Source organism: Aythya ferina, assembly GCF_964211825.1.
Source record: "Aythya ferina genome assembly, chromosome: 17".
Classification (NCBI taxonomy): domain Eukaryota; kingdom Metazoa; phylum Chordata; class Aves; order Anseriformes; family Anatidae; genus Aythya; species Aythya ferina.
In genome coordinates this window covers 10129199-10152523 of record NC_140316.1, presented here as the reverse complement: position 1 = coordinate 10152523, position 23325 = coordinate 10129199, and the positions used below count along the sequence as shown (strand labels likewise).

The 23325-nt window shown below is 42.6% G+C and overlaps 1 protein-coding gene across 2 annotated transcripts in view; it reads right to left on the bottom strand.

Annotated features, from left to right (window-relative positions):
- Positions 1–23325, bottom strand: part of RNFT2 (ring finger protein, transmembrane 2) — a 30975-nt gene that overhangs the window by 625 nt on the left and 7025 nt on the right. For both annotated transcript variants that reach the window (XM_084539095.1, XM_084539094.1), the window contains exons 5-10: positions 22717–22793; positions 21061–21161; positions 18412–18565; positions 7238–7387; positions 2681–2746; positions 1590–1691 (exon numbers count right to left, since the gene is read on the bottom strand). In XM_084539095.1, coding sequence (XP_084395221.1) covers positions 1590–1691; positions 2681–2746; positions 7238–7387; positions 18412–18565; positions 21061–21161; positions 22717–22793 — 650 coding nt within the window. The remainder of the gene's footprint in view (positions 1–1589; positions 1692–2680; positions 2747–7237; positions 7388–18411; positions 18566–21060; positions 21162–22716; positions 22794–23325) is intronic.

Here is a 23325-nt window from a genome sequence, read left to right as displayed (position 1 = left end):
CAGTATGCACACTCCACAGCACAGCCGTGGGACCAGGGAACCATTCAGGTTCACATGGACAGTGCAGCCAACTAGCAATACTCAAGTGATATGAAAAATAAAGCCCAGCATTATTAGTACATCAGTTTGCCAAAGCTAATGAGATATTACTCTGTTTCTTAGTATATCAATAGAAAGAAACACTAAAAAAAGCCTTGAACATTTGGGCTAATGAAGTAACTGAGAGCAGAAACAGGTTTTCTTTCTAATTTTTCTTTACCCTGTTTCAACCCTCAGATCCCTGGGTTATTTTACAAGTCAAACAACTTCCTTTCCTTCTCCTACCCCTTATGGCATTTGTTTCTGCTCATGTCACCCAGTCCCAGTCGGTAGCTTCCATAGTCCCAATTTCCCCTTCTCTATAAGAGTCAGTTTTTGCCCCTTATCTTCTCTCATTTCCATCCTGAGCCACAACAGGATTCTCCCTCCAGCCTACCCTGGGTTTGAAACAGAGATAAGGAGGGACTGCTGTCCAGGACACAACCTCAGCTAGACCCAGACTGGAAGAGCAGGAAGGGGAAAGGGATTTCTAGAAGCAGTAAGAAGCTCAGACCTCCTCAACACATGTGGAGTCAGCAGAAATATTGCTCATCAAAATCTCAGCTCTGACAAGCACATGCAAAAATAGCTTCCTCTGGGGCTTACAGCCTGATAACATCTGCACAGATGTTCACAGGAATAGTAAGAGGCATGCTTGATGCATAGGTGACCTACTTGATTGATTCTGAACTTCCTCTTCCAAAGGATGAGAATGCTAGAGCTCTTCAAACAAGGGCTCTAAAGCTTTATTCTCCAACTCCATCAAGGTTTTCCCGCACATACCCACACCTCACCTGGAGACGATCTGCAGGATGCAGAATTTCAACCCTAACAGGCGAGAGAAAACCTTGGGGAAGCACCAGTGATCTCACCACTAGGGAATGCCTTCAGCTGGCCTCTGACAGATGACCAAAACACGTCAGTGTGGTGTGTTCACAGGGTTTTAACAACACCGGGTTAGGACTGCTGCATTACTCAGAGCATGACATTCTTAAGCTTTAAGTTTTGCCAGTGTTTACCAAATGAGAACAATCCCCACATACTGGCAGGGGTGACCAACTTCTATAGGCAGAACTACTTGTATTCCTGGCCAGGTGTTCAGACACCACAGTTACACAGTGCTGCACCGGTATTAATGCTCCCTATCAGGCTCATTCTGGATCTGTTCCCCTCTCAGAGCTCTTGCTCATAATTCAGCTGGCCTATTGACTAGCCAGTCTCCCCAAGGGTCAGATAAAAATGTCTTGCATTCCAGAGCCAAGGTCTGGACTGCCAACTGGCAGTCCCTGGACTACAAGGCTGATCTTTTCCATCTCAACTGCTATAATCAGACCCTACAGAGTGGAGTTCACATGGCTCAGCTCTCATGAATCACTGGCTATCTGGAAGAGAGCGATAAATATCCACTAGGGCCTAGACCAAGACCCAGCAAGAGCTTTTAGAATTACCTAGGCTAACTGTGCCTAGAAATGCCAACAGGGGAACCTGATGGGGGAAGCTTGGGGTCTTACCTGGCACATAAGGATCAAAGGTTCCCTGAACTCTGCTTGGCAAATGGCACAGATGTCACCTGCCTCACTGCACTGCTGGCTGGTGGCACGAACTCCATAGGTCTGTTAGGAAGAAGGGGAAAAAAAGCCATTGTCAAGAGGTTTGAAGATAACCTGGTTTGTGTCTGAGAAAACCCATAGATCATGTTTTTCATACACAGATATGTATGTGTATGTACAGGGAAGGGAGATTTAGGGATCAGCATGCAGAACACAGGGAAACTGCAGTTGTGTGTTCTCTGTCTCGTTACCCCCTCGAGCTGACTCCATCTTTTAGTGTTTCCACTTATGGAGCAAGGATAATGAAATTTAATGAGCTCAACAGGGAGCTGAAAGGATTAATTCAGCATCATTTGCAGAGGTGTTTAGATAGTGGGAGGTATTATTATTAGCAAGTTAGACAATAGAAGAAAGAATTAACAGCAGCAGCACCCACAGGCTTCTCACTTTTCTTCTTAAGTACTGTAAAGTAAATGTTGCTTCTCCTACTGTAACAATAATAGGGGAAATGGAAACATGCTGAGGAAGAATGACCAGCCCAAACCCCCAGAATAAGCAAGGCAAACTCTAACAGACTTGTATGATGTTATGTTCCCTTCCTATACAGTCTGTGGTTTTACCATTGTAAAATACAAATCACAGTGTTTCACTGCAACAGATCTGAATGTCAGTGCTAGGCAATGTAGCATCTCTTAAAGGCACTGCACATCAGGCACTATGTACATTTATTTAAAATCCTTCTCACACTCTGAAGCTCAAAGTTTTGCCAGCTTGTGTGGCTTTCATGTCAATGGATTAATCCATATTACACAAGGCTTCCAATCAGACTAGGAAAGCCAGACTTGCAACAACCTATTTACCATAGCTGGGACAGGGCAGATATCAGAAAAAGTTCCTAACACCCCTGACAGGAGATACCAGCTTATCGAGCCATGGGACAAGAAGTTATTTTATTCTATGATCGTGATATGCTGAACAATTTTCAACTCCATCATTCATTAGTAACATGGTTTCACCTAGGAAACTGTTCTGTGAAACCTATGACTACTTACCTGTGGGGTGCAAAGGACTTTCAGTGCCTTCCGGACACTTCCCACACGACCACAGATGTCAAAAGACTGCAATAAAGACATTAAATTTTAGATATTTTTCACAAAACATGTGTATGTGTGCATACAGTTCAGAAACTCAGGACACACGTGGCAGAGTTTCTGCAAATGGATTCTCAGTGGGAACAAAGATCCTCAATAACAATAGTGCCAAAAATATTTCATGGTGATTGTGAAATATGTAGTAAAGGTGAATCGATGGTGCAGCAAGGTAGCCAACAAAAAACCTCTGGCAACAACGGGTTGCAAATCAGTAACTTTAAAGTACAAAAAAGAGATTATGGGGTAGTGGTGGGGTAAATTGCCCATCCTCCCTAGGTAGGAAAGGGCTAAAATGGACCCATTCCCACCCTGAGTCTCTGAAAAGCCCAGAAATAAGGCTAGAGGACATTGTGGTTATCCTGAGAGCGAGGGAAGGAGAGGCTACCTTTTTACACGGAAGAGGTAAGAAATTGCTTTTCGCAGCCTCTGGGGAGAAGGAGGATTTCCAGGGCTGTGAGGCTCTGCCACACACTTTGATACTTCAGGGCCCAGATGATATTAAGAGAGAAGGAGTGGGAATTGCCCATCCTGCTGCAGGGACAGATTTAGTGATTAAATACTACCAAGAGAAGAAAAGCCTGAGGAATGTGAAGCAGGACGGAGGCTGGCTTGCTCCCATCTGCCTAAAGAGTGAGGAACTTTAAATGCCTGGAAGGGAACGAGCTACCAGCACCTTGGTGCTTGCACACAGCCAAAGATGGCCAAGAGCAGGGACAGCACCAGGTCCTTCTCCTTCCCCCTCCCTGCACTGCCCAGCAAACATGATGTAACTGCATCTGGAGAGCAGTGCTCCTCATTACAGACTAAAAGCAGTTCAGAGAAGGGCAGAAAATGAGCCTGCAGAAAATGATTTCTGAAAAGAGACTGAAATACATAAATATTTACAGCTTGGCGAAGCAATACCAAAGTGTGGGGAAAAGATGATAAACTTCCTCCAAATATCTGGGGGCTCAGCAAGAGAGCAGACACGCAGCATCCTTAAAGTGAGGACAGAGTAATACTACTAAAAGGGAAAACGGCTTGGAAACCTAATCCAATTTGCCATCTTCCCTGTCTGCTGGCAGGATGCAGAGAGAAAGATACTATGAACTAGACAAGATAGAAAGAAACGATTGGGCAAAGAACAGCCCTGCATTAGTTGGGAAAAGGGCCAGATGACATAACGGGACCTTTCCATTTCTAACCTGAGTGAGGAGCAGCCTGGAGGGCAGGGGAAGACGCGGTGCAGAATACGCAGAGTTGTAGTGGACTTGCAGTACAGAGGCACCAAAATGCCTGGGGTTGGCTTTCTATTTTTTTTTCTAGCATGATTAAGTGGGCTCACTGCAGGGAATGCCAATGAGATCATCGTGCAATAGACGTGGAATCAAATGAAGGCACCAATAATGCTTCCAGTCAGCATGTAAAAGGCTCCCAGGGTCCTTCCAGTAATGCTTCCAGTCAGCAACTAGCACTTGAGGCTGCCGACTGCTACAGACTTTTTATCTTCTAACACGGGCAGGGATCAGCTCTCTCCCACAGTACAGTTCACAGCTTTTTTCTGGTTGCTTTGCTTATAACAGGACTTTTAACACCTTTCCCCTGATTCTGATATCTCTGATTCTCCCAGCCCATTCCCCCCCTTCAACTTTATTTCCCCTGGACTTTCCTGTACCCCCCTAAATGCACGTTTCACTAGTTCCTTTAACATCCCTTTATCTCCCCATGCACTGAAGACTACGTTGCATCAGTTGTCTTTCTAGCAATAGGACTGCAACAGCTGGGTTCAGTGCCTGCTCTCTTGTCAATGGAAGAGCTACTGTAGAATTAATTGCCATCACCCCCCTTCTAACTATGCTGAAGAGCATGTGTCTGAGGTAGGGTTCAACTCACAGCCTGAACAAAGCAAACACCTACTGTTATACCACTCAGCCATTTTCTCCCCCTCAATACCACTCCTACCCTCAGTCAAAGGCTTCTGTCCAGGACAGGCAAGTATAAGACCTGGATGCCCCTACTTACGAACATCTGGGATTTCTTTGCCGAAATCAGAGGTTCACACCAGAGACACCAAGACAGCTCCCACTAGCTGCACTATACGCAATCTTCGGAAAGCCAAGTCTGCTCTTTGTGTGGGGAGAGGGGACGCAGCCCTAGCTAAGCCCTGGATGTTTGCCAGAAGCACAGAAGGCCTGAGTGCCAAATTGGCTTCTGTGGTTTTTCTAATGTGGTTTGTGGCTTTGCTAATGTGGACTCCTTTGGGTATATTTTCTATGTCTCAGGCAAGGAATTAGACCTGCAGCTCTTGTGATAGTAGATGGGGTGCTCATACCTAGTATTTCATGACCTGCTTTGGAAGAGTGAGCTCCCATTACCCCTACTTTTCTCTCTCTCTCACTTCCAAGCAAAGTCTCCAACAGGGACAGGTCTAACCCTAACCCATACACAGCTGTGGTGCCAAGTTACTGCTACACACCAACATAGGACAGTAATATTCCTGGACAATAGAGAAAGCACCAAACCAATCCATACAGGACTGCTTGTACCTGTGCATAAGGGTCCTGAGTGCATTAATATGCCTTCATGGTTCTGATGAACTTCACCTGGGGTCTCCACCCCACATACCCTGCCCATGGGCTCAGGAGCTCTATTTAAGCTCAGCTCTGTAGCTTCAGTTTCTCTTTAAGCTGTGCTATAGGAATGTTAGTTTCCAGTTTAGCTGTAAGTGTACTTACCTACAGGTTCTAATTATCTTGGCTTATCAACCCATAGAGTTCCAACCTTGACCATGAGCTTGTCTTATTACTATGGCTACACCCAGCAATCATGGGACTATGTCTGACCCTGGTTGCCTTCCTCTGATCATGGCCTGTGGATTAACTTCCTGCTGTTATCTTGTACCTGCTTCACTGCAAACTATTTACCTGAAGATTTGGGCTCTTCAGCCCTGGCCAGTGAGGCCATTGTCCTGCCACTTGTGTTCTGCTCAGCTCCCTTTCTCCCAGGGAGCAGCTGGCTCCCCACTACTCCTTGACACTGCGGTGATTTCTCCAGATGCAACAGACAGCACAACAAACTGCAGGTAAGCATCTCTTCTGCAGGTGTTCCTTCCTTTTTACAAGAAAGAATGACAGAAAGATCATGTCAAGTCTGCCCTTGATTTGTGATCTGCCTTCCTTGACCCCCACAAGGCCAGAAAGGCACGCAAGGGTGGGATACTGTTCTCCAGAAGAGATTCAGACAATAATACTTTTGAAAGGGGCAAAAATCTTCTCCTGTATCTCAGAACAGGAAATGTGTAGCTAAGAGTCACGATGAGTGTGTGGGGAACCACACTAGTTTCATATGTCTGTTATTCTGGCAGTGCTCTGTTTCTGGCTTGACTTGGCTGCAATGGGTCTGTGACCATCTTGCTTCCCATGACCTCCTCTGCTTATCTCTATAAAAGCTCTAAATCCCTCTACAGCAGGGTTTATACGCCCCATTTCTGTGCATATACAGGCATATCTCAGATAAGAACTGTAGTTTGACTTTACATGGTTTGGTAACCCATTAGCCTCTTGGAGCTCTTTTCAGCTGAGATATTTTCTCTCAGTTCTTCAGTCCCCCCCAGTCCCTTTCTCCTAGGGTGAGACAAGCATCAGAGGTGCAGCAAGCTAGACTCATGTGGCCTTCCTCAGAATTTTCTCAGAGGAATGGATAACAGGTCTACATTTGTTTCAGCTACTGCTCTGCCTAGGACAGGAATATTAGTTTCCAGTTCAGCCATAACCAAACAAAGATAGCAACCCTAGGCAGAGCTGAATACACATAATTAGAAATACAGCTGTTTCTAGAGCTCACATTTGTGACTTGTCATAGTCAGTCACACCTATTCATTTACAATTTTACAGGCAGACTCTGTGTTGTTTTTTTTTTTTTTTTTTGAACTCCTTACTTTTGAGCAAATGTAATGGCATTTGTCACTGAGATCCTGGACTTGTCTCAGCCACGCCAGAACTACTTGTTTTATCTAGGCAGGACTTGCAAGTCCCTTACTCTGCCTGCTGCACTCAGTACTGTGAATGACAGAGTACCTATTCTGCCTCAAAAGATAGAGACTTAAAAACATAACTGTTGCAACCCTCCTTTTAGTGCTGAATCTAGAAGTCTGGAGGTAGCTAACCTCTCTTCTGATACTGGTCCCCCAAGGCTCCACTCCCATTCTCTTCTAGCCTTTATAGAAAGGGATTAGAAAACAGCAATGACTTCATCAGCCTGATGCAACACTGCATGAGCAATCACACATCTTTCTCTAGCTCACCAATGCCCACATAGTGGTAAAGCAAAATATTTTGACAACTGAAGCACAGGGTGTCTTCAGCAGCTGCAGCTTTCCTTCCTAAGTAGTGATGGCAACAATTTAAAGGTGTATTTATTCTCCTCAGCTGTGCTTCTTGCTCTGCTCTTGCTACAAATATTAATTGAGGTGGTACTCACCTTGCAGAGGCTATACAGGATGATCAGAATCCCTCCTAGGAAGTAGCTGCTGGATGGGTCATCTCCCATGATGTATTTATACCACAACTGGATGGGGACAAGGGATCGGAACAACTGGCTCAGCTCTTCAATAACCAAATAAAACTTTCCCTTTAAAAAAAGTGATAGATGGTTACTATCAGGAAATCAAAAGAGCATTTAACAGGTGCACGGCTTGAAGTTTATAGGACTTGTGTTCACTGTCTACTTATGCGCTCTGTTAAATGGTGCAAAGACCAGTGTATTCATAAGATGCATTTTTCTTTGCAGCCATCTAACCCAGTGCCTGGAAAGGATAACCCATATCACTGTTTCTTTGCTGTCACTGTGTTCCTCTTGTTCTTTGCCTTATCCAGCTATTGTTTTAAACTTCTGAGTCACAAACTTTTAGAGCAGGTTATGGATATATACCTCTTTGCATATCCGTACAGTGCTGCAGCGTGTTAGCAGTAGAGGTTAAGGTTTTCAGGGATTAATATGTAGATACTATAAATAACGAGGAAGGGAATGCAAATGAGGTCTTTCACATGCTATACATCTTCTGAAGGTACAGGGATTTAAATGTAAGATGACACTGGTATTCCTGACAACATTGTACATCACCCAAAAAAATCAAATTAATTGCCTATTTCCCAATGTCCTTCCTCTTCTACTCTGGTGTTGGAGTGTTTACAGTACACAGATAAGGCTGGCTCTGAAAAACCATCAGGGCATTTTAAACTCAAAGATGCCAAACCTTTCTGAGGACCTTATGGAAGAAAAGTGTTTGTGTGAAGCACACTGGTGGGAATGTTTCCTGCAAAAGACTCAAAGATGTGATCACATCCTTTGCGAATCCTTGCCAAAGCTGTTCTTGCCATTCTGGTGTTCACTCCAATTAGAAAGCTTGCCTTCCTTGAAGGCTACCTGCAAGGTAGTAAAATCCCTCCTGACTTACCACAACCATGGGGTACAACTGAAATTTTCCTACAACAAGGCGCCTAAAACTAGGATCAACAAACTGGCTAAATAAGGCTACCTAATCTAGGGTCAAGGAGGGTATTTGTTCTGCCCCACATGGTTTAAAAGGAGAACAGTGCCAGTGGAGTAGGTCAGGGCAAGCTGTGAGTCAGAACTATGTCTAAACTGCAGTGACATTATTCAAACTGATTTTTTTTTTTGATATGTCAAAATTCTTTTATTTGATAAGATCAGGGAGAAGGGGAAATTCCCCTGGAATTTTGCTGTGTTGTCCTAGTTAGCTTTGTCATCAGTGATGTCATCACGGGTCAGTTGTTAATTGGTGAGATTTGGAGAGGGGATTAAGTCCTCCCCCGTCCGCGAGGCTAGCGGCAGCCAGCGCCCTTCCCCTGGGTCTCAGAGATGAGATCACTCGGCAGGCCATCCTGCCGTACCGAACAAATCGAATCCTTCAGAGAGCTCTGGCATTCTCATGATCTCATATCCCCCCCGGGACAAGGAGTGAGGTCACACCAGCAGTTGCTAACGGACCTGGGCTGCTTTCTTCCTCTCCCCCCCCCAATCCCCTCCTCCTTGCTAATCCCAGGTGGCATCACATAGCAAAAATGTAACAGCACCAATCTGGGGTCCTAAATGCAAGCAATTTATTAAATTAGCACAGAGGGCTCTATCCAGCCTCGTGCTTCAATACAATCATCGTTTATTTCTGGAGCCCTTGTGACAGAGGGTCGCAGTCTGCTAATGACTACGCTGTCACTTCCTTCCCTTCACACAGGCAGCTCTCCACCTCCCCCTCCTCAGCCAGCTCTGATGAAAGCTACCAGCAAGCTAGAGGCAGCAAGCTGCTTGCTTTCTGACTCCTTCCTCCCAACAGGCTCTCACTCAGCTTTTACTTAGCCTCACTTCCCCAGCAGGCTGGGCTAGGACAGGTCAGTGCTTACTCTCTCATTGCATCAGATGGAACTTCTGGATCCAGCATGCGGGGTGTCTGCGAGCTCCTTCCTCTGAAGCCTGACATCAGGGCAAAGCTGAAACCCTGCTAACTCAAAGCACTGACACACTGAAACACTGGAGCCCACAGCACAGCGTAAGGAAAGGTGGGTCACAGGCTGCAGAATCAGAAGTGGAAGAGTGGGGGCTCTAAAATGAACGTGCAGCAAGTAACAAATTTCAATTCTTTTTAGCCACAAAATTTCCCCACCTTTATGGAGCTTTCCAAATTCCTTTCTGTTATGATGTGAGCCTTGTTTTCATTGGTAACTGCAAGATACTGGGATTTCTTAGCAGCTAGATAATTAACACCCTTACAGGAGTGCAGCTAAACCTTTCAGTTGAGGCATCCTTCCATCCAGTCTATTACCACCATCCACTTGACCATTTAGGAGAGGTCTTTTGATAACCTTAGAGTGATTACAGCCAGGAGGAAGGAAGCAATATAAGGACAGCTGAGCAGCATTTAAAAGAGAACTAGAGCTCCAGTAAATGCTTACAAAAATAAGGCTTGTCAAGCATGTCAGTGCAACACCAGCCCTTTTTTAAGCTAGAAGTGCCTAGAAAATCAGAAGTAATTCTGCAAAGGGCTGTGCCAGGAATAAATGGGGTCTTCTGAGCCAGAAGCTTAGAAAACAAGGTTGTAACCTACAATTTCATCAGCAGAATTTAGCTTTCTAACAGCAGTAACTCACTGTTAGCAGCACCCATCATTTGTAAATGCACCCAATACTCCTTTCTGTCTTCTGTTCTCCAGCTTTACTATATCTTGGCTACCTAGACTGAAGTTTTTCAAGCTAAATACTTGTTTTAACCTGCATTCAACTGCATTCAAGAGTTTCAGCCTAAAGCATTTCAGGTAGTTCTCATACACATTTGGAAGAACTTTCATATTAAGCATGACTATAATTATTTCTCCTGTGGATCTCTGATTTGGAACAACCTGAGATAAGTCAAGGGCTGCTTCTGTTGGGTGACTTTTCATATTTCATAAAAATCAGTGCAAACCTAGGCACTCTGCAGAGTGTGATGCATGTCTGAATTGCGTAGGTCCCAGTCCTTGAGCAAGCATTTCATCACACTGGACTACACAGACTAAACAGGGAATTAACAGAAACTATAGTTCTCTGTTGGGTAGAGTCAGATACCAGAACAAGCCTTGGCTTTGGTCTCATTAAGCCATTGCAACAAGTTGGAATTAAGCCGGAGTAAAATGAAAGTACACTGCTGAACCTCTGTAGGGTCAGTTACTGCGAAAGCTGTCAGCTTTCTGCTGTCAAACACTTCATTATCACAAGCAGCGAAGGACTGTGCTGTGGATCTAATTATTACCAATGCTGATGATGAGCCATGTGATGCCACATGGTGAGATTTGTGTTTTTTTTCCAGAATGCTTTGTTTAAAAACTAAGTCAGTGACTTGCGTAACCCTCCTTTTTCCTCTACCTCAATCATAGTAAAAGACAATTTCTGTACTTTAAATCTAGCACTTATTTTGGAAGAGCAGAATTCAGGATTTTCATACAATCTCAATCTTCCTTTTGTAGATGTAGTGTTTAACAATGATCACCATTTTCACAGAAGGTGAGTGGTACTCATTAAGCACATGACTTTACTGTTTTGTTATACACTCATTAGATGATGGCAAATTGCATCTTACCACTTCATGCTATTCAAGCTCTGAGGAGAGAATTACTAAAGATCCCTGAGTCTTTTTTTATGACATAACCACTATAGTATAAGACTTTCAAAAACTTTTTTTTGCATCGTTGGCTGACATAAGGGACAGCTATTATTTGCATTTTCTAAATGAAAACTTGAGACACAGGAAGGGTAAGGTTGGTTTTGGTGTTCAACCTGAGATGTCTGGGATTAGAGTTTTTAATATATTCAATTTAATAGATCACATTACCTTTAAAACCACTGACTTCAGTTTGCAGCTGTACATGGCTTTCCTACAATCACATAGGAATTACTTGGCAAAGAAAAAGATGGAATTTAATTCTCCAGTGTAGCATTCAACTTTAACCTATAGAATGTTTTTCTTCTTCCAATGGTCTCTTTGTTCTCTACGTGCTTTCCAGTTTCTACACCAGCTTCTTTCAATACACCACCTTGCTCCATCTGTGGGGCACAGCATACCATGTTTGGTGATGGATGAAGAGGTCTTACAGAAAAATAACATAAAATCACGTAATTAAAAAATGAATTGCAACATATGCAACACCAAAAGGGGGCAAATTACAGCTGCAAAAGCAATGCTAATTTCCACAAACCCTGAGTATTGATGTTGTAGTCTTATTTAACATAAAGCTTTGTAAAAGCGTGCATGTGCCTCACAGAAGGAAATGGAGAATGGCATGCTAAAGTTTTACACGGCAGAATTAAAATGGGATGTAAGAAGTGAGACAAGTTGCAATGAGGCAACTGTAAGTTGTGATTAGCACCCAAGGGAAGTTCCAAGTCTCACTTGTTCTGCTGCCAGCAGCATTAGGACATATACTGAAACAGGAAGATGCTAGAAAAACTGAGACCTGCTGGCAATTTGGATCAGAGGAGAGCAGGCTCTGCTGAGATTTCAGGTCATACTGCCAATATCAGAAAGCGTTGGGTAGGAGCAATAAACAGCACTGTGGCACAGAGGGTGCTGGTGAAAATCACTGAATCATGGAATAGCTTGGGTTGGAAGGGGCCTTAAAGTCCATCCAGTTCTGACCTTTCCTGCCAAGGGCAGGGATGTCACCCATTAAGTCAGGTTGCCCAAAGCCCCATCCAGCCTGGCCTTGAACGCTTCCAGGGATGGGGCATCCACAGCTTCTCTGGGCAGCCTGTTCCAGTGACTCACCGCCCTCATTGGAAAGAGTTTCTTCCTTGTATCTCATCTAAATCTATCCTCTTTCAGTTTAAGGCCATTACTCCTTGTCCTGTCTCAATATCCCCTGACAAAGAGTCCCTCCCCAGCTTTCCTGTAGCCCCCTTTAGGTACTGGAAGGCCACTGTAAGGCCTCCCTGGAACCTACTCTTTTCCAGGCTGAGCAACCCCAGCTCCCTCAGCCTGTTTCTGTAGGAGAGCTGCTCCAGCCCTTTAATCATGCTTGTGGCCTCCTCTGGGCTCTCTTCAACAGGTCCATGTCCTTCTTGTGCTGGGGGCCCTGGGCTGAATGCAGGGCTCCAGGTGGGGTCTCACGAGAGCAGAGCAGAAAGGGAGAATCACCTCCATTGCCCTGCTGGCCACACTGCTTTTGGTCCAGCCCAGGATACGGTTGGCTTTCTGGGCTGCAAGGGCACATAGCCAGCTCATGTGGAGCTTCTTGTCAACCAGCACCCCCAGGTCCTTCTCCTCTGGGCTTCTCTCAATCCATTCTCTGCCCAGCCCGGATTTGTGCTTGGGATGACCTGGCCCAGATGTGGCACCTTGCACTTGGCCTTGCTGAACCTAATAAGGTTGCACAGGCCCACCTCTCAGGCCTGTCCAGGTCCCTCTGGATGGGATCCCTTCCCTCCAGTGTACTGTCTGCAAACTGAGAAGCAATTTAAAGGCGGGACTAGAGGGACTGTGAGATTTTATAGTTAGTGCAGTGCTTCTGAAAGTCATACCTTAGATCGCTTACACTGGAAAGTTAAAATCTGAAGGCAGTTAAGAGCAGTGTTTCTTTTTTAAAAAAAATATTAGTAGCTATGAATTTCAATGCCTGGTAGGGAGAGGGATGGGAAAGAGCCCCAGTTCATCAGAACTTAGTTGTATGCTTTAGTTAGTTATTCTTTAATCCCTTACTTTCATCTCCAGGATGCCACACCTGCTGTAGGCTGAAAGAGGGAAAAGCTTCTACAGAACCCTCACACAGTTCCTATGGTCTAGAGGATCAAGGCTCAGATTATTCTACAAGAAGAGTGAATCATTTCTGAGTGATTTTCCCCCAGAGAGCATCCAAGAGGATAGGCCTATCTATTGTCACCTATCTAGAAACACCAATTTACCTACACTGTTGGAGAAGATTAGGATTAATTAATAAATCTTACTGACATTTTTTGTAACACATCATTTATGTACCAATTCCCACTGCTCATGTGCCTTGTTTTAATGCTCCCATATTTTTCATTAGCAGCATTTGGAGGCCTCAAATACTCCAAGTGACTTTTTTTTCCACCTCAGGATGAAAAAAATATTCTAATCACCTTCTTGTTAAATGACTGATACATATCCGGTGCTATGATGAAAGAGGGGCTGCCAGGACATTAGGAGAAGGCTGTTGCTATCACCATTGCAACTAACTCAACCCCCTTCTGGCATCTTCTCTTAATATAAGCCTTCTGGAAGAGGCTGAAGCCTACAGGAATTGCAAGCTGCTCCAGCTTGCCCTCCTCCGTGAGCCATCATGATGGACCTGTTCTATGCGACGGATTGTTCTACATGAATACTGTGTGCAAGATGAGCTGGTTGCTCGAGGAACATAAAACCTCTGCACGTGCAAGTTGTTTGTACAACTTACTGTGTGATGAAGGATGGGTCAGTCTGATCAGTCAGAGGCAGGGTCCCATGATTTTGAACTGTGGTATCCTGTGATGCTGAGCTCTGACAGAAGATGGAGGCAGGCTGCAGAAAAGTCCTAAACTCTGTAAGGTAGGTGCTCATTCTCCTTACAGGAACTGTCTGTGCACTGAGAAAGAAACATGATAACTGAAGCAACTCATGCTCATGCACCGTTCTAATGTGGAAGAGCAGTGGGGCTACTTAGAATTAGGCCTTACTAGCTTCAGACTCAGAATGAAGTTACTACAGATCAGCTGCGTGGTTATATATTGCTTTAAGATTCTTTTAAGATTTGCTTCAGTTGAATGATCATATTCCCTTGTTCAGAAGATACTCTGATATTTCTGTCATGTCCAAAATGAAGCTTCAGAAGGAATATGGAAAGCTTAATGTGCTAGTTTCCATGGTAGAGCTGTAAGCATTCCATGCTAGGAAACATGGGGTGCACCTGAAAACAGTATTTAGTCCTAAGTCCAAGAATGGCTGTCACACATACAAATGAAGTATTCCCCAACTGGATTTGCTGAGATAGTACTTAAAAAAAAAAAAAAAAAAAAAAAAAGAGAGAGAACAAGCAACTATTTCCATAGACGCAGTGAGCAGCCAATAGTGCTAGTTTGTACACTTGCCACTGATGCAACTTGAAAAGCATTTAGAAAAATCTTCAAGAGTAATGCCAGTATCACTGCAGACTTCAGAAAAACTAATTTGCAATGTCTAGATCCACTTTTCAAACGAAAAATCTTGAGTATTTATTCAAATATCAACTTCATGCTACATTTTCAACAAATGATATTTGCCTTACGAATTTTCAACTTTCTAGGAATGGAGCTCTGGGATTCCTTGGTGTTGTAGCTTGGCTGCACACCTGTACTGAATACGCAAAGAAAATTCTTACTCAGGGCTTTTTTTATGCACCAACCATTAAGATTACTGGAAAAGTGTGTTCTTGGTATGTGCCTTTCTCTCCTGTATATCCAAGGTTCTTACATAGTTCTTTTGGTTTTCCTTCTCTACTCCCTCCCCCATGTTTCACTCCATTCCTCAGGATATCAGCTTCGATTACTGACAGCAGCATGAGGAGGGGATGGGAGACTTACAGGCACCTGGGATTTCCTAAAGGGAAATCTTTGGCAAATGTCTTTTTATTATTTATTTCCTTATTTTTAATTCCACCCCTCTCAAGCTGTCATTTCTTAGCAGTGAAAATGAAAAGCTGCCATTTATGTGTGCACAACAATGGAGGCCTCTGCAGGCCACATGGCTCCTGCAGTTTAATTTACTTTAATTCATTTTATATTGAACCAAATGATCTTATTTGCTGTTTTTGATGGAGAGCCTTCAACATGCAGGGTGGGAGCCAAGCCCCTCTCCCAAAGAAATTATGAGCCCAGCTGCTATTAAGACTTGTACCCAGCTTTGAAGGGTATGCTGAAGCTCGTGGGGGAGGAAGGGACATCTTTAGCCACAGGCATGCTCCTTCTCCCACAGTCTCCCTCTGACTGCAAAGGTACAAGATCACACTGATTTGGGTTGCCTTCCTTTTTCTGCTGCTTTTCTCCCCCCATGCACAAGCCACTCTTTCCCTGCCTTCCAGCCTGATTGCAGTCTCAGATTCTCTTGGTACCTCTGTTTTTCCAGGCTAGTTTAGAACCTAAGAAACTCTGGGATTTTCTTAAATTTTTGATCTTCCCTCATTTGTTGGTTGGGCTGCCTGCAAAGATATTCCATTTCTGAGCTATTCAAGCTTGGAGAACTATGGGTAGACATAGCAGTCTTCATGCTTCATATTCCAGCACTGAGTATAATTTTGGTTCCTGACAACCATTTTTTGGCCCCAAACGACGTGTACTGCTGCCTGTATTCAGACTGAAAAAGCAAATCAAAGAGATTCTACCTTTTAATGTTTGCTTGCTTTTTTCTCAGTTATAACATCGGATCAGGCTTTAGTAAACCTCATTTCCATTGCTGATGGGAAGCCTCCTTGCTTTTTCCTTTTAAATGTGTACTGGATACAAGATGGCTCTTGATGTGATGGGGCCATACTAAAAGTACATAACACCGGTACTTCAGACTGGGAGAACTGAGTGTGCTAGCCCACATTTTTCACGTGTTCACTGTCAAAATGAAAATAGGCATCTGAGCTAAGTGGAGTTCGGTACTACTCGCTATTTTCATGAATGACCTTAAGCCTACTCTGTTCCATCATTATCAAATGTGCAGTTCACACTAAAGTAGGAAACACATTGGGAAGAAGAATTATAATTTAAAAATCATCTTGACAGACTAGAGAAATGTCCTGGAAAACCTGAGGGTGCAATTAAAGAAACACCAAAGACAGCCCAGCAGAGAACAATAATAAAATCAAAGTTCTGGAATGAATGAGTATCTGAGAAAAGACTCATTTGGGTTTGTTTCTTCTACACAGAAGACTGGATATATGAAGGCTTCAATGTTTAAAAGAAAGAATCTGATCTTGCTTCAATCACAATGGATATGGAGAGGTACGAGCTTTAAGAGAAGGCCATTCTGAGGTGACGCTTCACACTAGAAAGACTACACAAGCATCAGTGAAAGCCATGTAATAGAGAAGACTAGAATCTCAAGTAGCAGTATGAAAATCCAGACTAGCTTTGGAAGTGCCTTTGAACTTCCCAAACAAGGAATATCTTGGCCTACTCAGAGTTGATCAGAGACCCTGATATCCCAGCCATTGGCAAGTTTTATCATCTACTGCCAGCAAGAAGGTACTGCAAGGAAATTCAAGATTAAATACCCCTAAGCCCTTCACAGCTGTGAAGAACTCTGTCCATGGCAGAGCACCAGGCTCCTCTTCAGGACCTGTATTATAAGGAGCTAGAGGTTGCTGTTCCAACTAGTTTTATCCACAGGAAAAACAACAAAAATATTTCCTGAAAAAAAAACCAAACACCTTATATCTCTACCCTACAGATTAAATTTATTTCTCCAAAAGCTTGTTACCTGCTATGATTAAGCAATAGGCATCCAGAAATTCAAAAGCTACAGACAAGGCTTCAAGCAGAAATGCTACTACAAGTATTTGGGGAGGAAAACAGTAACTTTGGCAAACATTAAGAGAGCAGATGGCAAATAACCTTGGTAAGAATTTGGTCAAGTTAATGTCTGAAGTGCAACAGAACTGTTTAAACTCAGAAAATACTTTTTTTTAAAAAAAAAAAAAAACAACTAATCATCTGAAAAATCATGTGTAGCATTGTGCTAGCCTGTAGAAGTAAGCTAGGTCATCAGACTCAGGGAAAGAGCTCAGCTACATGGTTACCAATTACAATTTCCATGGCATCCTGGGGTTCTCTTGGAGCTCTCCCATCCTAGTTTGTTCTTACTTAATTTGTTACACCAGATCTCATTCCTAGTTGGCTTAATGGATGCATTGTGGAGGGTGGGATAAAAAATAAAATCCAGATCCATAGCAGTAGGTAACAGCAGTCTCAGATGTCAAGGGACAGTGAGACCATCAACAACATCCTAAGACAAAAAGAGACTTAAAAAAAGTGAGAAATATTGCTATCCAGAAAAAGGTATTAAAAATGAAGCATCTGTGCTCTGAGTCATTATAGGCCCGTGACAGATGTGATCTTACCAGCCTCCCACTGTAGCTGCAAATAAAGACCCCTTCTCTTTCTTCTCTCCCGACAAGGATTAATGAGTACTTGGGATAGCTCTCAGACAAGCAAGCAAAGGCTGTGAACCTTTTCCAATGCTGCAATTTATCTTGGGAAGACTATTCACATCACTTTTTCCTCCCCTCCCCAGGCTGGATTATGCTCTGACCTAGCACATTAATCTCCCAAAATAAAATAATAATAATAGAAGAAAAAAAGCACCTGGACATTCGCCAGAAATAAATTAATAACCATCTCAAATAGCCCTGCTGTGCAGGAACAAACTGCTCAACTCCCCTGCCACCCATGTCATTTGTAAGCAAAACTATTCCCAGTTTAGATATCCCCTTAAGTGCCCTGCCTGAGACTTTCTGCAATTAATGATAGTATCTTGCATCTATACAGTGCCTTTCATCCAAACACTTGCCAGAAAGTTTCTTTATCAAATGCAAGTATACATTGCTACCTTTGCCACTGAAATGGAGACACTACTAAGTGGAAGAAGGGATAGCATGACAGGTTTGTGAAGAGTAAAAAGAAAAAAAAAAAAATATATATATATATATATGAAATGGTAACTTGAGAGAAAGTATAGAGAGAAAGTTTCAAAATTTAGGCATGGTCTATGTATGATTTTGTATGTATTTAAACATTTTAACTGTTTACTTAAAATAGTTCTTCAATCATCTATTGACAAAGACTGCTTAGAAAACAAGACTTACAACAGCGTCAACCAGCAAAGCAGTTATCTCACTGCTGACACTCGTTCCTTCTCAAATAATGTTTACTTCTCTCTTTCTAGACTTCAATCGCTTGCTGGCATTACCAAATCTCTGTTCAGGTCTGCAATTGTTCAAAAACCAAAACTTACCTAGGTGACTCTCTCCTAAAGTTTTAGCAGATATTCTCTTATTTTTGTCCTTCCACACGCATTTCTGTCTGTACATGTTGTAAAGGTATCAGATTATCAACGACAAACATCCACACATTCAGAAGACAACAGGTTCTTACCTTTGACTTGACAGCTAGGATGATCTTAGGCAAGGCAACAATTAGGCATTTCAATGCAATAGTGAGATACTTCAGCACAAAGTCCGTAATCCCCACAATCCACATCAGGTCAAAGAAGTCCAGTCTCTCAAGGTTGGGTTTCAGAAATATAAGGCTAAAAGGCATGACAACAAGGTTCAAATACCAATGAGGAGAACCTCGCTTAGGCTTCTTGATACCATCTCTATCCACTGCTGGCCAAAGAAGGCCTAGAAAATCCACTGAACCTCAGTGAAGTCCTTAAGGGCAACAGGAATAAGACATGCAAATTAGTCCCACAGTTCCTCTGGGCCTCTTGACTTTGTCTGTTCTTGCCCATTTCTACTGAGGTTTGCTCACTATCAGAAAACAGGACCCAAACACATACAAAATCTGTTTTTGAGACTGCAGTCTTCAAAACCACAATCTACACTAGAAAAGAGCATCTGGTCTAACCACAGCACCTTCAGTACATAAGCTTGCTCTTTCAGGCCTGACTGTGAAGGTTCTTCCCTTGAAGTCTCAGTCATCAGTTGTCTTTGAAGAGGAAAGTCATGGACAACTTAAGACCACTGTGTCCTTCTCCACCGAGGCTGGCTGACTAGAGCTACTTCAGGTGCAGCAATCTCTAAAGCTACTCGTGCACGTGAAACAAGCGGGTGACAAAGGAAGCATTGTATTAGGCAGAACTCTGGCAGAAAGGTCAGAACTTCAGGAGGGTCGTGCTCCAAAAGTGGCTCACTGGGCTGTGTTAGTTAGCAACTCTTACCTGAACCAAACCTCCAGAAAGGTAGCATCCCTTACTTAATGCTATTGACTGCGCTGAACATTCGGCCTTTAAAGAAGGGGAGTCCAGGACAGCACAACTTCATGTAGCAGGAGCTACTGACCTGAGCAGCATAAGGACTGGGCCCTACTCAGACTGAAAATACAGGATTCCTGTTCAGGATATTTACCTACCAAAGCCTAATGACAGAAAGCAAAAACTTAAGAAATAAAAATGGAAAGGTAAGATAGCCAACCCAGAATGAAAAGCCTGAGCATGAATTTAAAATACTCACAACACTGGCACAGCACAACAGGTAAAATTAAATCCTAAAAACAGAAACAGAATCAGAGACTTTACTACTATTCGTGCACTAGAAACAAGCAAAAAGTAAATAAATTAGGAAATGAAAAACAGATGAGAAAGAAACAAAACCAAAGCAGCTATTTCCACAGGCCTGCCTTGTGCACTGGCAGAGGTGCCCACATAGAGAGCAACAGATCCACTAGCGGGAGCTTGGCACTCCATGCACCACGACATCACTTGCAGGAATGGGGCTTTTCAGTGAAGCCATTGCTCAGACTGTTCACAGTTAATAAACTATGCCCTAACCAGCGCGTAGGACGGCCCCAAATTGCTGAAAATCTTTTATTTTAGGAGACCTATCTTTTATTTTAAACTGTGCTCATTCATCCCTTTAACCTTAACCTAATTCCTAAAGCTGCTGTTTTCCTGTAGTGTAAATAAATTTCTTAATGCCTTTCTGCCATACCTCTTTCTTCTCTTCCATTCCCTCCCACAAACCACATACAGATTATCCCATAGCTCACCATCTCTCATTCTAACCCACGCATACAAGACTTCTCATCTCTCCCTTTTCCTGAAGGCATTTACATATACATGCAATGCTTTCCAGTGATCAAACCCAAAATCGTTAGGGACAATTCCAAAAGGTACAAGGGCTGTGGGCCCTTGACTCTTTCACTGCACAGACAGCACTTATGGGAAGAAGCTGAGAAGCAATGAAATAAATGAGAGAAAAAAAAATGCTCAAGAGACATCCAGCCGCAGCCCAACTGATGCATATTATGCACGGTGTATTTTCCAGTAAATATTTTCAGTCTGAATTTCTAAGTTGCCTTCAATTTTACTTGGGAAGATAATCAATATGGTTTTAACTAGTAGTATCCAAACTACTTTATCAAGTAACTATGTTTGATAATTGCTCTGTTTCTTTTTATTTATTCTGCTAAGGTCCCCTTGCTTAAGTATCCTTGCTTCCTATTTGTCATTTAATCCCTCCTTTACAATGAGCAGGGACGGCACCAAACCATAGCCATGGACACTAACTTTTCTGTACCAGAGAACTGCTTCAGTCAGCATTTTAAAGTGGAGACTATCTTAATTACACCAGACTCAAATATCTCCAAGCCTGAGTATAATGAGGTAAAATACTACTACTTTATCTCCAGTAACAAACTAAAAGCTGGATAGACTGAAAAGGAAAAATATTACAAGAAAAGTCAAAACAGTCGATCAGTTTCTCGTCTGCTTCCAACACCTGCTCTTTACCTTCAGTCACAGTGGTCAAAATGGGAATTTAGAAGTCCCATTATACAAAACTATCCATCCTGCTTTGATACATGAGAAAGTGGCAAGTGTACATGTTTCAACCCGAAACTGTAGCCTATCATCACAGCTGACCCATTCAGACCTGGTTATGTCATTTACTGACAGGAGTACAGTCCACTGGTAAAAGTGACACACATTCTTTTCCTCCATTGAAAGCTATTACAAAAACCTAACAAAGACAGCAGACACCTGAAGTCCTTTTTCCTCCCGTGTACAACGTAAATTTTGCTCACCTGTTGTACAGCTGCTGGGAGCTGAATGTGTAAAGCAAGTAGAAGGTGTTTCCGGTGAGAAAGGCCAGGATCCAGAAGACAACCAATACTGATCTTTTCTCCTGAGCAACAAAAAGAAGCAGAGAAGATAAATTCAAAGTCTCAAGGGTTGTACTGAGCCTCTAACTGCTGAAAAATGCACGACCGACCCAGGAGACACAAATATGCAATTAAGCATTCAGTAATTAGTTATTTACACAGGACTAAGACTCACAAATAGGCTGTGAAGTAAAGATTATAAACAAAAGCAGAAATGGCTCTCACTCACCTAACCTTTTCAAATAAAGCAATTTCAGAGAAATTAATGGAAATACACTGGCAAAGATGATAGCCTTGCTTGCATAGCACAATGCTCAAAGATGGGATTTTTCCTGGGACAACTAAGTTCTCCTGATATTTAAAATAAAGCTTGACAAACAGGTTAAAAAAGTCAGTTCCATATGTTGTATACAATTGTACTACAATTCTGAGCTTTCACCTGTCTGGAATGACACTTTGTGAAATAGGAGTTTTACAGATAGATCCATAGTCACTTAGAAGACGGCTTAGCTAAATCATATATAACATAACCCATCACTATATGCAGCACGTGAATGTTATCTGAATACATGAAGGTTCCATGACATGACATGCGTTTTTGATTCAATAAATAATTAAAGGTCAGAAGAAGTGAGAATTTTACATTTCAAAGCACAAGGAATGTTATAGATGGAAGCTGGAAGACAGACGATCTTGTCCTGGTCTTGGTCCTGTGTAATTTTGAAGAGTAAATTTTACTCTTGGGAGAAAAAAAAAAAAAAAAAAGCTTTTTTTTTTTTTTGCAGGCTGATTTATTAAGAATATAGCTCTTTGTAGCTATTCAACAGCCAGGGATGTTAGGTTGAGATTTAAAGCGGAAGGATTAATGGGCATGCTGCTAGAAAGACAGAGGTGAAAAGTGAAAGCCAACAGCAATCTATTACACGATTGTGCAGTTCATCTGTTCATTTAGCATTGTATCACATTTATTTTACTGCTGCTGGTACATGTACTTATATGCTCGTGCGACCCATGTCATTTTGTCAAAAAAGCAATTCTTGTTTTATGCTTTTAGTGCTGTTGAAGTATCCGGCTGACACTGAAGAAGATCACGATAGATCAGAAGATCTGGTTTCTTCACATTCTAAACATATCATAAGAGAGAATTTAAAAGACACTAACAAGTAACACATTTACAAACTCCTTTAGCTGAACATCTAAATGCTAATAAATTAAATATCATTATTAACTAGTGAAATTGGTTTCAGCACCTTTGCTATACATAATGGGAAACTGAGGAATAGGGAAGCTGCCAGTGCAATGCCAGAGGCAGATTACAATCTTCCCAGCTTTTTCTCCCTTGCACTTATTATAACATACTTTCACAAAAGTGCAGAATGGAAACTGTGGGAGAGCATCAGTGGGGAGAAGTAGGCAGAAGAAGTGAGGATTTTGTCACAGTACTCTTGTTCTGACAGATCTGTATACATACAATGGTGTTCAACCCTAGATTGCAAAAGAATTTTCAGGAAATACATTATTTTGTATACAAAGAGCAATGTCGCTTGGAAGTAAAAGAGAGTAAGATGCTGTACTCACCTTCAGAGCAACCTGTTCTCGGAGTGTTGAGTTGGCATATGCGAATGTGCTGGCCATACCAATGCACACAGCAATCCCTGCAGGAAAAGACACTGTCAGAGTACAAAAGGCCACGTAGGAGGATCTTCAGTCCTAAGTTATTGGGTAAGAGCATCTTGAGCTTTGAAAAATATTACTGGGTGATATTCTGGATGCACTAGGAATTAAAAATAAATAAATGACTAAAACTGGCAGACTGGACTCAAAATTCAAATACAAGCTAAACTGAAATGAAGCTGCTGCAGTGAGCACTCACCCAGCCAAATACAGAAACTCTGTCCTAACTCTGTGCTGAAAAAGAACAGAAGTGCTGCAAGCTGTGGCTGCACTGTGCAAACAGAAGTCAGCTAGAAGACAGTATTACAGCAGCAGTTCAGCATATCCTAGATGACAGGGCACACTATCAAAACCATATAGGATACCAGGTTTAAAGAGCAAGATGTTGCAGAAATGAATCAATTCCTCTTTTGGGGAGTACCAGCAGCTATAACCAGTGTAAACTTAGGCATTATTGGCTTCCCTGTGACAATAATCTCAGCATACTACTCCCCAAATGAGTAAGGATCCTCA